The 17698-nt window shown below is 52.9% G+C and overlaps 1 protein-coding gene across 4 annotated transcripts in view; it reads right to left on the reverse strand.

Annotated features, from left to right (window-relative positions):
• Abcc8 (ATP binding cassette subfamily C member 8) overlaps positions 1-15823 on the reverse strand; it is a 73391-nt gene extending 57568 nt beyond the window's left edge. Inside the window, exons 1-6 of one of the 4 annotated variants that reach the window (XM_076542775.1) lie at positions 15578-15823; positions 14194-14335; positions 10010-10131; positions 4587-4753; positions 2009-2251; positions 1065-1253 (exon numbers count right to left, since the gene is read on the reverse strand). In XM_076542775.1, coding sequence (XP_076398890.1) covers positions 1065-1253; positions 2009-2251; positions 4587-4753; positions 10010-10131; positions 14194-14335; positions 15578-15725 — 1011 coding nt within the window. In that variant the 5' untranslated portion in view covers positions 15726-15823. Of the gene's footprint in view, positions 1-1024; positions 1254-2008; positions 2252-4586; positions 4754-10009; positions 10132-14193; positions 14336-15577 lie in introns of all 4 variants that reach the window. The other 3 variants (XM_076542776.1, XM_076542785.1, XM_076542783.1) reach the window with 3 other exon arrangements.
• Between the last annotated feature and the right edge of the window lie 1875 nt (positions 15824-17698).

Consider the following 17698-nt stretch of genomic DNA (forward strand, 5'->3'; position numbering starts at 1 on the left):
TCAGATTCAGTGTGTGTGTGTGTGTGTGTGTGTGTGTGCCTCTGACTGTGAGCTACCTAACAGGCATGCTGGAAACCAAATTCAGGTCCTCTGCAAGAGCAACAAGTACTCTTAACTTTTGACCCAACTCTCCAGTCCCTTAGACCCTTTTTAACATTAGTTTTTAAGTTAGTGTACAAAAAAATGGGTTTCATTGAAACATTATCAGTCATCATTATATCACACATCATAGTAATTTAATTTGCTCATACTCATCCGATCGCCCTCTCCTGCTCCTCTTCCTGCTCCTGGTGGTTCCCTGGGCCCCTTAATAGGTCCCTTCTGCTTTTGTGTTTTTAATGTAATAACACACACACACACACACACACACACACACACACACACACACACACAGATTCTTATCCAAAACAAACATTTTAGTTGTGGAATCTTCTGAGATGAAGAGACCACTGAGCATCACCTAGTCTAGTGGGTTTCCAGTATCTTGGGTCTGTAACAGAGCTTTTGTAACAGGCCAGGCACAGCAGTGTACAGCTTCCATCTCAAGTACTTTAGGAGGTGTGGAGGCAGGAGGATGAGGAGCTCAAGAGGAGTCCCACTACATAGAGAGTTTAAGGTCAGCCCAGGCTAGATAAAACTCTGTCTCCAAAAACCAAGAGAGACTGGGGAAAGAAACAAAGAGAGAGGAAAATCTACTATGTCGCTAGACCGGGGCTGGTGGACACGTGAGCAGAGAAGGGGCGTGGCCACGGGGGTCCGCACGGCTTCGCCTCCACCAGCAGCCATCCTAGATGCCCCTGCAGAACACAGCTAGGATTCTCAGGCTGTGGCACCGTGAGTCTCCTGGGCACAAGCCTTCCTCTCAGCATTTCTGGTGACTGGACACAGAGCCTCTTCCAGCAGTGGATGCTCCTGAAGAGCGCCCCCCGCCCCCCCCCCCCCCCCCGGGTCCCCCAGTCAGCCACAGCTACCATGTCCTCTCAAATGTACACACACACCAACACAAGACAGTCGTGAGGCCAACCTTCCAGAGGGTGCCTAGGCCTGCTCCAAGGATGGCCCACCTTGGGCTGGAAGACATGGTTCTCCTTCCCCAGGTGGTCCACGATCCCAAAGATACACAGTGGCCCGGCGAAGCCCAGCAGGTCAGCCAGGATGCGGAACGTGCTGCTGAGGATCAGGCGTCTCCCAAAGGCATGGCACAGAGCCCTCCAGATGGCCCGGGCACCCTGTGGGCTCTGTGTGTCCTTCCGCTGCCAAGAGAGTCCCACAGCCAGGTCAGAGTTGGTTAGGGATCAGCCATGGAGAGTCCCTCCTCCCCGTCACCCTTGGATCCTGCTGCCTGGGGAAACCCTGTGACCATGCTGTCTGGGAAGAGGCAAACTTCAGTGGGAAATCATGGTATCAGTGAATGCATGACAGGGAATGCAAATGGGGAAACTGAGGCCAGAGGCATATCAAGTCACAGTGCCGGTAGGGGGTCATGTGATCAGCACAGCACCATCTTGATGGACTGGCACCTGCTGTGTCCACTCATTACCACGTTTCAATGTTCCCCTGAGCACCGGCAGACACAGTGAAGGAACACTGTAGAGGGGACTCAGAGCTCTGGGCAGGGCATGGAAGGTCTCAGGCCTCAGCTGACCTCATCCTGGCCAAATCTGCGGAAATAGTGTAGGGACCGGGACAATACCTTGCCCTCCACACTGGGTAGAAGCCCCCATCACTTCAGCCACCATACTTTAAAATGAAGAGTACAGGGGATGGGAGAGTCATATAAAGCCATGTCCCCTACCAAGCCTCAGTTTCCCCATTTAGATAGTGAGCATTTTGGACATGCTGATCTAAGCTGTAAGGGCCATTCTAACCATGACCTTCCTATGAATATTTGGTCCCAGTATTCTCCTGTGCCACTGAGGGTGAGCCCCCTTTCCCTCCACAGGCTGAAATCCTTGGCTGTAACTCCACGGGAAGGCAGGCAATGGGTGGTGTGGCTGGGCCCACTGACCGCCTGGGCGTCGAAGGCCACGCAGAGTCGCTGATAGTTGGTGAGGGCTCTCATGGCGATGGGCAGCTTGCCGATGGCCCGCAGGTCGATGGGCTTCTTGTGGGCTGTCTTGATGAAGGCGTTCATCCACCAGTAGGTCCCTTTTGACAGCAGGTTAACAAAGGGCTGCAGAAAACGCACACCCAGATCCTGCAGGTCCTCTGGGGGCTTTACTTCCCTCGGTGTCTTGAAGAAGATGTACCTCTGTGGGGCATATGGGTACGGGGCAGGCGTGGAGGTGGGCAAGTGTAACACCTCCCCTTCCCCACCACCCAGCAGGGGTCTAGGTGTGATGGGCTGTACTTGACCACCAAGAGCCTTGCGTTGTGGCTGTTCATGGAGGCTGGGTTTGAGCTGAGCTAGGGAAGAACTGGGGGCGGGGGTGGGAGGGGTCACCACTGTTGTGTACGGTGATGGTTACTGTCAGCATCTCCTAGGAGACAGGCCTCGGGGCGTGGCTGTAGGGCACACCCACACTGGGTTAACTGAGGAGGAAAATCCACCCTACACGTGGGTGGCATCATTCCAGGATCGGTGTTCCCAACTGAGTGAAGAGGAGAAAGCAGGGGCTCGAGAGAGGAATCATCTGTTAAGAGCCCCTACAGTTCTTACAGAGGACTCCAGTTGGTTCTGAGCACACAGCTGGGTGGCTCACAACGGTCTGTGACTCCAGTTCCGGGCGATGTGCCGGTCTCTGCAGACGCCCGCACTCATGGACACGCACCCCACTCCAGTGCCAGACACACATGCATGCATGCAACTAAAAAACGTTTCCTTGAGACAAAGTCTCGCTATGTAGCTCTGTTTGGCCATGTAGACCTGGCATTCACAGAGATCTGCCTGCCTCTGCCTCCTAAGCGCTGGGATTAAAAGTGTGTGCCACTGTGCCTGGCTAATTTTAAAAAAAATGTCTACTATAAATTTAAAGTGCTCCTAGAAAGAGGGAGAGAAAGAGATGAGCTAGGCCCCAGCCAGCACTCACCTCTCTCTGCCTCCTAACTGGATGCCGTGTGACAATTCACGTTCCTGCTCACTATGCCTTTCCACAGTGACCCTACCCTTAAACAGCGAGCCACAGTAAACCCTCCCTTTCCCGAGTTGCTTTTATTAGCTACTCGGTCAGAGCAACAATGAAAGTAACTAATACCTACGGAGTCTGCGGAGCCTGGGGTCATGTGGACCCGATTCAAATCTTGCCTCCCGAGTATGCTAGCAAACCTTGTCTACCGCATTATTAAGGGAGTGAGGTGCACTTCCCAGGGTCACTGTGAGGATCGCTTGTGGGAGGGAAGGTACAGAGGTCAGCTCACCTGGGGACCATAAGCAAAAGCAGAAGGACCTGACAGGCAGCTGATTCAAGAGCATTTTGCAGCAGCTGCAGCAGGCCCAAAGGAGAAAGGGCCACCACCCCCGTGAGGGGCCGGAGGGCAGGCAAAGGATCTTCTCACTCACGGCAGGTAGCTCGCACCTTTCCGTCTGAAGTCTATAGTACTGGTTTCACTTTAAAATGCACGCACACACCCTTCGCTTAAGCAACTCCCTTCCTTGGTGTCTCTCCCACAGAATAGTGGCAATACACGGAGAGGGAAATATGTTCAATACAACATTATCTGTGAAGTCAAGAACTCGGTAGTGACGTGCACAGAATAGTGGCAATACACGGAGAGGGAAATATGTTCAATACAACATTATCTGTGAAGTCAAGAACTCGGTAATGACGTGAATGTCCACCACTGAACAATGGCTGTACCAATTACAGCCCTTCTATATGGTGGAATATTATGCAGCCACTAAGAGGCTGGGCTTGCATCTCAGGCAGCTCAGAGGGAGTCCTAAGAAATACTGGATGAGAAGAGCATGACACATAACACAGTATATAATATGATCAACTTTCATGAAGCAAATATTGAAGGGAAAAACACATTAGCTTATGTGTGCTGAGGGGAAACCACTAAGTGGATTTGTTTAGATAGATGTGGACGATGTCATATAAATAAAAATACTATGGGGAGTAAGTAGGCTGTTAGTTTGAGTCACCTGGGAAGCGGGATGGGGTCAGGGCAAGAAGGTACCACTCTAAGATGGAGAAGAAAGAGGGGAGGAGGAAAAGAGGATGACAAAGCAAAGGATACAGATAGGCACTCAGGAGGCTGAGGCAGGAGGATAGAGAGTTCGAAGGTAGCCTGAGCTACATAGTGAGAGCTTGTCTCCAAGAACCAACCAAGCAAACAGAACACAAAAGGCACATGAGCGGTGGTCTCCACTCATTCCTGTGCTCTGCCCGTTCGTGAGTGCTCTGTTGAGTCCCCGTCACCAACAGAAGCAGAGGAAAGCAGTCCCTTACGTTTCCTCTTCCCTCCGAGAGTCAACCCATCCTCGTCCGTCCCCCTCTCTCTGGGTACCCGGGGTGGAGGGCTGTGATCTGATGGAATGGCTCCCCTGAAATCTACCCATGGTCCCAGCGCCCTGTCCAGGGCAGGTAACGCCCACATGCAAAGCCTACCTGGGTCAGCACCACACTTCCCACTTCCCTGCTTACCCTCACTCTGATGACGTTGACCTCCACAAGCAGCAACATTCCATATAGAATCACCAGAAGCCCCGTGAGGCAGAAGCGTAGCTGAGAGAAGCCGATGGCGTGGTCGTAGAACTTGACAAACTTGATGGTCTTAGTGATGAAGGCCAAGGTCCAGTAGATGAGCAGAGCTGCGGAGGGAGGAGAGGATGCGTGAGCATGGCACGTGTGTGCCTCAACAAGCACGCAAGCGTGTGGGAAAAGAGAGAGCGCATGTTCAGGAGGCGTGGGGGGGTGTTCAAACACATTTTTGGTAAAGGGGGTATGCATGTATGAGTATCACATTATCCCTGTGATCAACCAGTCGGTGGGCTGACTTTTGAGACAGTCTCGTACGCTATCTGGGAATGACCTTGAACTTCTAATTTTCTGGCCTCCTCTTCCCAAGTACTGTGATTAAAAGTGTGAGTCACCACAGCTGGCTCTGGTGTCCCTTTGAGATTCAGAACAGGCATTCCAACACTGCGACAGGCATGCTCAGAAACACTCATATCATGAGTCCAACACGTCAGACAAGTAACAGTGAGGACAGGAAAAATAGCTTCTCCAAGTCAACCAAGTTACAGGCACTTGAAACACGTTTTCTCATTTATCACAACCTTGAGAGGGTAGTGGCTGGTCATCCCCAGCTCAACCAGTCAAGGGGACTAAGGTTCAGCAAGGCTGGGTAACCCATGCATGGTCATGACGGTGTTAAGGGGCAGAGCTGGGCTCGCCACTCTAGGGTGACTTCAGGTGGAATTCCCAAGCTGGGAACATTGTAAAGATCATCCCGCCTGTTTGTTTCAGATAAGGACACTGAGGCCCCTAGACATGAAGGGGATTAGGCATGTTCACCGTCAGCTTGTGATGGCTAGAAGGTGAAGGAGGTCCAGGTCCCCGTCCTCACAGCCCAGAGCCCACAGCACCCCAGTAACGTTGGCCTGGAAGCTTGGGGCTATGGAGGACACAGAAAGAGTGATGTTTAGCACCATGGGGCAGTGCAGTACAGTGATTAGAGGTGGAGCCCTGAAGCCAGACTCACCCGATTTCCTCATAGCTGTGAATGCAGCCCAACACAAAGTCACAAACTTAACCTAAACACTGTGGCTTTTGTTTTGTAAGTCACTGCAGAGTCCTCTAGTGTAGATTTTGTAGACGACAACACCACATTGTAATGTCAAAAGGTCGAACACACTGGAGCTGTAACCCTCTTAGACCTGAATTTCCTCATCCATCATGGGGGGCAGTGACAGCACCCCCAAAGGTGTTAGGGAGCAGAGTGTGGAAAGCATTTAGCACAGGGAGCCTGGTGTGCAGTGTGGCTGATCTTCGGGCATTAGCTGTTGACATTTTTATGAGGGATGGATTTCAGATTTGGGGCAGTCTGCTTCAGAAGCCCTGGGTAGATTCTGCCCTGAATTCTCAGTCTCACTGCTAAACTGCCAACTTGTCACTGTGAGCTTGTGAGAGCAAACCCCAACACAGCTGATTAAGTGGCCCCGAGGGGGTGTTGATGCGGGCAGCTCCGTATTACAGTGAGGCCCCCACCCCCAAGCCAGGCCACAGTGAATAAAGGAGACCTGCACTCTGATCTCCACACGAGTCATCGGCCACCCTTTGGGGAAAATATGAGATCTGTTTGACCTAGCTGTGGGCCGAGAAGCAGGTCAAGACACCAGGCCTCACCATGTGGCCAGGACTGAGTGTGGACAAGAGGAAGGAGGGAAAGGCCCTCGGGACTGTGGTGACGGCCCCTCACTGTGTTAGTCTCCAGACCACGGGGATCTGCGGGTGGAGGCCACCCCTGGTATGGGTTATTTCCCGTGTACTGGCTATCTTTTGCCCAGAATGAGCGGGCCACCTGCTGAGGCAGAGACTTGAGCTGTGCCTCTGTCTGCCCCAGGAGTCTACAACAAATCTGTGAGGCAAGGACTCAGTTCCTACCTGAATGGGAAACCAAGGCTCAACGAGCCCGAGTGTCCTCCGCAAGGGCACAGAGGAAGTTAGAGGTGGGGCCAGGGTGAGCCCAGAGGGTCCTCTCCCACAGTGCCAACCTCCAACCTGTCACTGGACACAGCCTCGCCCATCAGCTGTTTGGTGTTGGGCTGAGAGCAGTGGGAGCCAGGAAGGAGGGTGTGAGTGGGGATGTGGAGAGTTCTAGGCTCTAGACGCTCTGAGCCTTCTCTCCAGTGTTTCTCCTCAGTACCACACCCCTCCACTGTTGTGTTCTGAGCATTACACCTGCATGTTCTGCATGCATCCACTGCTCTCCACTCAGGGTACCACCACATCCAGGCCACCATCATGTCTTCGCTTGACTACCTTGGGGACTTTGTTACTGGCTGTCATTCCCCCTTGCCTGCTCTCTACTCCAATCTGACCTTCATAGAGCCATACATGTGGTCATGTTCAAATGTCGTCACTGCACCCATGGTCACAACCGCTGTTCACAATACTCAGGGCCAGGCATGTGGCACACGTCTGTAATCCTAGTATTTGGGAGGTGGAGGGAGGAGGATCCGGGGTTCAAAGTCATCCTTGGCTACAGAGTTAGTTTGAAACTAACCTGGTCAACATGAGATCCTGTCTCAAAAACACCAACCCAATAACAAAACCAAGAATGAAAAAAAATCAAAGCAAAGAAACTTCCACGATGATGATGATGATGATGATGATGATAGTAGTGATGATGGTGGTGGAAACAACCCAAAAGCCACCAACTGGTGAGTGGATGGCAAGATGTGGCATAGCCAGATAATGGAATATCACTCAGCCTTAAAGGAAGGAAATTCTGACACATGCTACAACATGGGCAGAGGACACTGAAAATTACCGTAGTGTTTTGAAAGAAAATGGCCCCCATACGCCATAGTGAGCGGCACTCTTAGGAGGCGTGGCTTTGTTGGAGGAAGTGTGTCACTGGGAGTGGACTTTGAGGTCTCAGAAGCTCAAGCCAGGCTGCTGTATCACAGACTCTCTCCCTGCTGCCTGCCGATCTGGATACAGAACTCTCAGCCTCTCTCCAGCACCATGTCTGCCTGCATGCCACCATGCTTCCAGCCACGACGACAATGGCCTAAATCTCTGAAACTGTGAGCCGGCCCCAGTTAAATGCTGCCCTTTATAAGAGTTGTCAGGGTCGTGGTATCTCTTCACAGTAACTCAGACAGTTACAAAAGGATGAAAGTCCTTAGTGAGGGTTTATAAGGTCAGAAAGTCGAATGCTAGGCCCACGCGCTAGGGGAGGGACGTAAGGTATTAGTGTTTAATGAGTGTAGCGCTTTGGTTTGGGAAGGTGGAAGGTCCTGGAGATGGACAGTGGTGCTGGCTGCACGGCTGTGTGAATGTTCTCAATCCCACAGCAATGCACACGTCATGGCTAACACGGTCAATACTGTTATACACAAACAACACACACAAACAACACACAAAACCCAAAAGGAGGCAAGAGAACCTTGTTTGAGGCCAGTCAGGACTACACTGGGACACCTTGTCACAAAAAATAAGAATGAACAAGCAACAACGTAACAATAACAGCAACAACACCACCGTCCCACTCCAGCTGTTCTTTCTCAGATCCATTTCCGTCTCTGTTCCTCAGGGCCTGTGCACACTCTCAGCCCTTCTCTCCTTCCTGTTAGGTCCATTCCCCTCTCTTGTCTCTCTCTGGTGTCCTCTGGGGCCCCAGGATTACATTTCATGGGATAGTTTAAGCTGCATCGTGCTTTACCTTCTTGTGGGACTCCAGGCCTGCGACCGGATGCGGGCCTCCAAAGGGGGCTGGATTTTCCATGAACTGCCCTCTATCCCTACAGCTCAGCACCCCCTTTCGCCTGATCTAGAAATTTCTGGAGCTGTAGAGCTTTTCCTGGGGGCAAAACTCCAACTGGGGGAGCTGAGGAAAGTGGAGAAGTCCCTGGTTTCTTGGGAAGTATGGGCACACCCACAGTGATTTGTGCTAGGAAGACAACCGTGTGCTTGCTGGAAAATGGAAATACTAGCTTTTGGGTGCCTGTGGTGTCTGCAAGACTCTGCTTAGCCTGGCCCTGGTGGTTCCTCATATGGGGAGGGTCCTCTTGGGGACTGCCCTCTGAAGCTTGGAGCTAACATCCGCCTTTCTGGATGACAATCCAGGCACATTCCTTCATTCACACGGAGTCCTGAGGCAGGGGCACAGCTGGAGGGTTCCGATGGAGCATCACATCTACCATGGGAAGGCAGACCTGTGACTAGATATTAGGAAAATGTCCCCTGCCTGAAGACAAGACAGCCATGTCCCTGTCAGAGCCCAGAGAGCCCCACATTCTAGTGTCTATTACACGCTGTGACTCTTGAATCTCAATGACTTACTGACACACTACCAGAGGCACAGCCTGGCCACAGACTGTCACTGCAGGTGACCGTCGGCCACACAGGGGCAGATCGAGACTTAGAGCTTTGGGGGCAAGGACACAGCCTGAGGACCCTTAGAAGCAGCTAGAAGCCTGCTCAGTTGCTCGATCTTGGTGATGCCCCCTGAGTAGCTGGGTGGACCAGGTAAAGTCACCCAAGCCCTGAGCGGTGGAGGGAAACAATAATGGGACCACCTCACGGGGCTGCCACAGGACTGAGTTAATTCAACAGGACAGAGTTCGACATGTAGGTAACGCTCCATGAGTGTTTGCCGGTGCGGTTTGAAGCCTTTCTATTTCACATCTGTAGGCAACACTGGGGAGCTCCAGCAGAGCTCCTGTGGGCATTAGCGAGATAAACCAGGGAGGCGGTGGAGCACAGAGCCCAGCCCATGCAACACACTCCGTAAGGAGCAAGCAGCATGGCTGCTGTTTCTGCCTGGAACCCCAGTCATTCATGTCAGGCTCAGGCATTAAATGCCAGCCGTAAACCGACATCTGCTGAACACATCTGCCACCCCACCCTTCCCCAGACACCCAACTGATTTACCTAATGGCACACTTGACCCTGGAGTTGACAGTCCATTGACATCTCAAATCCAACGTGCCTGAAACCCTGATGCACATCTTGCCCCTGCCTCCCCCCTGGGGCCACCTCAGTGACCTTTCCCCTGGTGGTCAGACTCCGGGTTTCCACAGGTGGCCCTGCTCACTGGGCTCGGCCGTGTTGGCCTCACTGCAGGGCACGTTCAGGTCAGCAGACCTCTGCAGGCTGACTCCGCTCTGAGCACCCTGTACAGACAACCACACCCACCACTCTGCTCCCTGCACCCTCAGCACCCGCTCCTTGGCTAATTTACCATCTTCACCCATCTGTCTCTTCCTCCAGACCACAAGCTCCACGGAGGCAGGCAGAGACCTTCTCTCTATTTCTGACTCCTGGCCTGGGTTGGTGCCTGGCGTCAGTGCTCAGTAAATGCTGGCTGAGGGAAGAAAGGCCCTCCCCATCCTTACCGATCAAAAGCTTGGGGAAGTTGGAGGTCTCAATGTTATGATAGTAGACCACAGAGGTGACGGCAGCCATGAACGCCATCCCAGCTGGCATGTACAAGTGGAGGTGGCGGGATTCTGTCACCCTGTGATGGGAGGAGAAAGAGAGAAAATCAGAGAGAGGATGTGGATGTGGTCAGCACCTAGTAGAGCAGCGCAGGTCTTATTATGCTTACTGCTCAGCACACAGTAGGACCTCGGATAACCACGGCCTGGATACCCATATGCTGGTAGTTCTTCCCAGACCCATCCCAAACATTCTGTGCATTCCAACTCACTCAGTAACAGCCCCATTTAACATGAGTGGCACAGGTAAGCACTGGCAGTATCTGCGGGCGCTGTACTAATAATGCTGAAGGCGACCCATGACTGCTGAGTACCTGCCCCATACTGAACATGAATCTAAGTACCCAATGAAAAGAAAATTGTTCAATGAAGCCCCCATGAAATGGGCACCCAGTCACCCTATTCTATAACCAAGGGAACTGAGGCACAGATTGACTAAGTCACATGCCCCAAACCACGCCTTTGCCCTCCTCCTCTGGGCTGGGGGCAGAGACTACTAGACGGTGCCCCCCCTGCTTTCACTCACAAAGGCCTCTGCGCTGGCAGGAGGAGGGTATGGTGACAATCAATCCACATCTGGAGCCAGGGTCTCCTCCCAGACCTCAGCTTCAGCCAAGAAGTGTGGAGGGTTGCCTTCCTTTCCTGGTCATGCTCTTCCTACAGACAGCTACACACAGACCCAGCCCAGCGCAGCCCTCAAGGCCCAGGCAACAGGGCCTCCAGCAACCTCTCTAGCACCGCCCAACCTGTTCCTTCTACACCAGCAGTGTAGGAACCCTCTCCACCCCAGAGGGTCCATTTCAGCCTCCTGCCTCAGTAACGTCCTCGCTTATACTACTGCTGGATCCAGCAGGCCAAGTGCCCTTTCCCTGGAGACGCTAAGCACAGGCAAAGACCAGAGCCACACTATCTGACTCAACAGTCCACGGAAGGGCTGCTCCAGATGGCCTGAAGGCTGAGGGGGAGAAAAGGAGAGGTGGGGTAACCAGGGGAAGCGCCCCAGAGGATGTGGAACCAGGTTGGGCTTTGAAGGACAAATATTTGTTTATCAGAGGAGTCAAGCCATATGGAGAAGAGCACCATGCCAGGAGTCTGGGGACTCTGGAGGGGCCCAAGGGCAGGCATGGAGGCAGGCATGGGCTGTTTACCAAACAGCCTCCTCCCCTGGCTGCTTGACGAGAACCACAAATTATCCAGCCCCTAAGACATAGATGGTGACCAGCTTAAGTGGTCTACCAAGTCCATACTCCTTTGCCAGGGGTTGGTCTGAGGGTGGCCACGCAATTCTGGCCACTGAGGTGTTCAAGTCAGGTCTGTAGAACATGACCTCCCCGTAAGGAGGAGGCATGGCTGGAACACACCTTTCCAAGCTTGCCCCTTCCTTCTTACGGGATACTTGCCACAGGGCAGCCACTTTGTGCTCAAGAGGAAGGGGTGGCAGGTGGTGGGGTAAGACTGAGTCCCTGCAGATTACCAAACTGCAAAATCAACCAGAAAAGGTAATTTTCTAGATTTATCATTAAATGAGGCGCTTATTGATGTCCTTTCAGCCTTGATATTCTCAGCAAAAGGTCTTGCTAAGAGAGGAGATACGCATGGCCAAGGGCAGAGGACAGACAATCACTGTCCGGGGACAGGGGGTCTCAGAACTCTTGTCTCTGTACTAGAAATGATGTGGAAGTGAATTGAATATTAACTATAATTGGAACAATTAAGTTGCAGTATCAGATATAATAGATCTTAAATGCTTTACTGAGTGATTCAGAATGAAACAGCAAAGAAATTTGGTACAAATTTTCTTTATGTCTGTCGGGTGTATGGTGATTTGGGGAGACACTCTCCTCATATGCTTCCCCCTCTCTCTTCTCGTTACCCTGTGTGCTTTGGCTGCTCTGAATTAACAGGATCGCGCACAGGCACAAGCCCCTGAGGAGGCAGCGTCACTACAGATTGAAGATGCCTCAGTTAGTACTAAATGTGGCTGAGCCTAAGTCAGATCCCAGCTAAAGGGGGATCTGTTGTCTTACCCAGATCCGGCCCCACATGCCACAGGCCAGTGTGGAAATGGGCAGCCGCAGGGCAGGTCTATGACTTCACCCATCCGTCCCTTCCTCACACTTGCTGACTCAGGGACGTCCTCCCCACAGACCAGGAGCCCAGTGTCCAGCGAGAGACATGCCTTAGGCCTTGGAGGAAGCACACGCAGTGGGCCTGGGGTGCATGGTGGGTGCAGAGAGTAGCCAGAGTGGGTGTCTGGGCTACTTCCTTCCAACCCCCATGTCCTGGGCATGCATCCTCTGCTCCAGGCTCTGTAGCTGGGCTCTGGACCCTGTGAATTTCCCATTTCACCCCCCTCAAACAGGCAAGTGAGGGCTCCAGTACTTATTTCACAGATAGAGAAAGCAAGGTCCAGAAATGCTGAGTGATATACAGTTCCCACAGCTGGCACTGTCCAGGGCTCCCTCCTCTTCGGTGGGGCATTTTCCTGTCACCCAGCCAATTATAACCTCGGGGTATTACTGGCCCAAGGGCTCACAAGTCCCTTTCCTCAGTATTCAGTGGCACTTTGGAAGGGTCCTGAGGAGGGGGTACAGACTGGTCCCTGGCGACTTAAGCATAGGCATGCCTTATGGTATTCTTGTTAGTCTGGAAGGCTTTGATCCGCAGTAGGACCCAATGCCTCATCCAGGCATGACATTAGTATGGACATCTGGATGCATGGATACCAAGGAGCAGGAGGTGCAGGACAGAAATCCCGGCTCTGGGGACAGCTGCAGGGTTGAACACTGTCTAATTACAGCCCAGATGAGCTGGACCTCAGATGCTCCAGCCCAGTGTCCACCCACAACTGTGACATCAGCTCCTGAAACAGTCCCTCAGGTTCACTGACTCCTCCATTCTGTCTTAAAGATGGCTGCCCCATATCCCCTTCTGTCGCTTTATGAGGACACATTGTGTCTCCCACTGCAGTCATCCCTTACCTATCCTCTGACTCATCTGCCTCTGACTAGACCAACACACGCTTGGCCTCTCCCTTAGGGGTGCGTGCTGAGGGTGTCTCTCTTGGGCTCAAAACCCAGAGTCATATCCAACTCAGACAGGCAGTCTGCCATCCAAACGCTCCTCTTGAGCCCCAGATCTGATTCTCAGCCTCAGTCCCACGGCTCCTTCCACATGTCAACTGCGTTAGCCTTCTCCATCCCTCCTGCCCCTGATGGCTAGCCTCGGTTCCAAGGCCATCTCCACACACGCAGCTTTCCTCGGGGTCTCAAATCATGACTGCCCAAATCATGCTGGCCACCTCTGCCGTAGGCCCAGCACACCTGCTCCTGGTCCCTCTTGTTCCTGTGCCATGGTCTCCCCACTCCTTAACTCCTTCCTCTGACGGCCACAACACCTGTCATCCTCCGGGGCTCAGCGCCAAAGCCCCCTCCACCAGGGGACCTGTCTAACGCTGCCTTCTCCTCTCCTCACAGACCATGCCCTTGCGGTATGATTTTATTTATCCTTCTGGGATTCAATAAATGTTTGCAGAGATTTTGTGTGCCCTGCACTGTGAATACAAAAAGGACCAGCACCTAAGATCTCACCAGACATCCACGGAGTCTTTCTGACAGCTTTGCAAACCGAAACTTGAGCATACACTCTGATCCGTAGGAGAGGTGGGGAAGGGTTGAGTGTGGGGCGAAGAATGGGGTAGAGGCAGGCGGGACTGGACGGTGACAAACAGCAGTGCCCACAGACGCATGACTGAATCTTGTAAGTGAATGAGAACCAAGGAAAAGCCTCAGTAGGAACAAATGATATGCTTAACTGTCTTCTTACTTACTTCAGTCACTTAGGAAGACCAGGAATTTTCCACACAGCAGGGGCACCCTGACAGGCTCTAGAATGGTTTTACAGGAAACTGGTACAGAAACCCAAATTCCCTTTACCCTCCTGACTGGGTTTCGTGTGTGTCTAGGGTCCGGCACAGTTCACACCAGGCCAAGGGTTGTGGGATCTAATAGCCACGGTACTGGTTTGTGTTAGGCGTGGGAGCAGGCACAGCGGATCCCTTCGGTCCTCAGTCACTCACTTACCCATCGGACAGGATCCCCTCCGCGATCTCACATACAAGGACAAAGAGCAAGATGAAGGTGAGGATCCAGCGCAGGTTGTGCCCTGGGAAGTGCAGCCAGGTGCTATGGTGAATGTGCACCTTGGAGCTCTGGCTGCCCCATCCTGCAGGAGAGATGCAGAAGAAGGTAGGAAGGCCACCTGAGGAGGTCCACCATGGGGATAGGGTGAGTGCATACCAATCCTACTTCCCCACTGCTGAGCATACAAACTAACATCTAAGTACAAAGCCAGGACCCCAGCACCATCCTAAACAGGTGCCACACTGACCTCTTATGTGACAGGTTATCCATTCTGTTTCATTTCTGATACACATATGGGCATATATTGCGTATTTTCTTTCTATTTCTAGCTAATCATTTATCTTAGTCAGTAACTAGCAACTTCCTTCTACAGCAGCTTTTTATTTTTGAGACGAGGTCTAATGTTGACCACACTAACCTTGAACTTCCTATGTAGCTGAGGATGACCTTAAACTCCCTGATTCCCCTGCCTCCACCTCCCAAGAACTGGGATTGCCAGGGTAGCCCTGGATTCAGCAACTTCTTACTAATTCAGTTTGATGGCCACTCAACTTTCTTCCCCAAAGAATTTTTAAGATTTGCTGTTTCTCTTAATTAAAGTAAATGAACAGTTGAGAAGTCGCGTTAACAGTCTCTGTGAACAGAGCTGATTGGCCCGGGAAAGTCAAGGTCTTGGGAGAGAAGGGAACCAGAGAGAAGAGGATTGTCCTGACTCGGGTGCCCAACTTTGTAGACCACTTTCTGGCAAGTGCGCTGGTAGGGTTGTTAAATCCCGCGCGAGCTGATCCACAGTCCTGGGGTACCGGCACCCAAAGTCTATCTCCTAGGCCAGCGTGCACTAGACCCCGGGCCCAGGAGAGGCTTCTGCCCACGGTCCGGTCCCGCCGGGACAGCGCGGGGCTTGCGGGCCTTCACCACCAACCTCCCCAGCTGCAGCCTGCGCTCCAGTCTGAGTCCAGCTGTGGCGGTGACAGCGCGGGCCTAGGGAAGGGGTGGCCCAGCTCCTGCCGCTGCGCCACTCAGGGTGTGGCCAACCCCCTCACGATCTTCCCCGATCGATCGTGCGGGGCCCCATCCCGGGTCAGGCCTTAAGGTGGTAAAACTTGGGGATCTCTAGAGTGTTGAGTGCCCATCGTGTTTGGCGCGGGCTCAGGAATGGGGGTGGTGGGAGGGGGAAAGGTGCCAGGGCGGAGACGCAAAGCAGAGGACCCAGGGAGACCAGCGAGCCGGTGCGGGACCGCCGGGGCCGCGCACCCCCCCCCCCCCCCGGCCGCGCGCCCTTCCCCCGAGCGCCCTCCTGCCTTCCGCCGCGGCGCGCGCTCACCGATGAAGAGGATGGGGAAGGTGATGAAGAGCAGGAAGACATGCGGCACCACGTTGAGCGCGTCCACGAAGCAGCCGTTGTTGAGGACGCCCTGGTCCACCCGGTAGGCGGCCGAGTGGTTCTCGGTGCCGCAGAAGGCCAAGGGCATGGCGGCGCGCGCACGGGATCGGCTCCAGCTCCGCGCGCCTCCCGCGCCTCTCTTCCTAGCAGCTCCCAGCGCTCCCGCACGGCCCGCCCAGCCCCGCCCCGCCCCGCCTCGCCCCGCCCCCACCTGCCGCGGTGCCCCGCCCCATCCCGCCCCGCCAGATGCTCTGGAGGGGTGAGGGTGAGCTCTCACCCAATGCGCACGTGCACTGGGTGCTCAGGCACCAGGGTGTCTGAGTGGGAGTCATAGCCAAGATGATCAGGGTGAGTTCCGAGTGCGTGGATTTGGGATTCCCGAAAGTAAATCTGCCCGAGCAAGGCTCCGATTGATGTACGGAGATCTGAGGGGTCCCCATGGGAACAGAGGAGCACAAGCCCGCACCCGATTCGGTCCAGAGAAACTGTGAAAAACTTGAACTTAGGAGAGTGCTTGGAAATTTTCCAAGTGTCTCGGGCGCACGAGGTCGCAGAGGGACTTCACAGCCTGTAGATCTTTCCCAAAATGAAAGCAAGGTTATATGACTGACCTGTCGAGTCCTGCTTGACTTATCGAAGGGTTCTGAAGGGGGGTGGTGTGTGGAGTTGAGAAATGATAGCTGTGAAATATAGAGGTAGATGAAGAAAAAGACAGAGACACAGGATAGTTTCGGGAGGGCTCTGGGTCAATACCACAGACTCCTGAGTTTATTACTCACAGCCTTTATATACCCAAAGCAAGGGGGGAAAAGACCTCCCCCTTTCAAGGACATGATGGTTCAAGGTACTAAGTACAGTCAAATGTAAACACCTCTTTAGTGCTCAAGACATCTGGTAACCACGTCTTGGGACGAAACATCCTATTGTGGGGGTGAAGGTGGGAAACAAGCTCCGACTCTCTGACCTTGAGTCAAGATGAAAACAAGCCACAAGCTGGGGTCTCTGTGGGCTCCCACACTGACCCAAGATCTGCTTGCTAGCCAGTGGGAAACTAGCCTTAAACACAGCTCCTCTGCCCTTGTGATTTTATATACATTCACAAGTTTTATTCAAATACAATGCTATTTTATAGAAGAGACTTCAGCATCCATGGATTTGGGTGTCTAGCAGACATCCTGGGGGGAAAAATTCCCCATCGAAACACAATGGCAATTTTACATGCATAAACATTACAAAGTACTAAACACTTACATTAGGCAAAACTGCCTTCACCTTTTATCTTTATAATCCTATGAAATATACGTATTTTTAAATTTTCTTACTTTTTTACATCCCAACCACAGTCCCTGCCTCTCCTCCCAGTTCCTCCCAACTCCCTTCTCTTCACCCCCCTTCACGCCTCTGTTTCTCTTTGGAAAAGGGCAGGCCTCCCGTGGATATCAACCAGCCATGGCAGATGGAGGTGCAGGAAGACTAGGCACCTCCTCTTCTATAAAGGCTGGATGAGGCAACCCAGTAGGAGGAAAGGGTCCCAAACAACAGAGTCACACAGCCCCTGCCCCCACTGTTAGGAGTCCCACAAGAAGACCAAGCCACACAACTGTATCATATGTGCAGAGGGCCTAGGTCAGTCCTGCAGGCTCCCTGGTTGGCAGTTCAGTCTCTGGGAGCCCCTTGGAGCCCAGGTTAGTTGATTCTGTGGGTTTTCTTGGGTGTCTTTGACCCCTCTGGCTCCCACAATCCTTCCTCCCCCTCTTCAATAGGATTCCCTGAGCTCCACCTAATGTTTGGCTGTGGGTCTCTGCGTCTGTTTCCATCAGTTGCTGGAGGAAGCCTCTCTGGTGGCAGTTGGGGTAGGCATGATCTATGATTACAGAAGAATATCATTAGGAACCATTTCATTGACTTTTTTTTTTTGTCGGTCATGTTTGGTTCTATCCAAGGTCTCTGGGCCACCCAACCTCTGGGTCCTGGCCCTCCAGGCAGTGTGAGAGATGGACTTCCTAGGACTTAGCTAGGGTCACTCTCATATAGATTCCTGAGAGTTCCCATTGCACTAAG

The sequence above is a fragment of the Peromyscus maniculatus genome, chromosome 1, assembly GCF_049852395.1.
Source record: "Peromyscus maniculatus bairdii isolate BWxNUB_F1_BW_parent chromosome 1, HU_Pman_BW_mat_3.1, whole genome shotgun sequence".
Classification (NCBI taxonomy): Eukaryota; Metazoa; Chordata; class Mammalia; order Rodentia; family Cricetidae; genus Peromyscus; species Peromyscus maniculatus.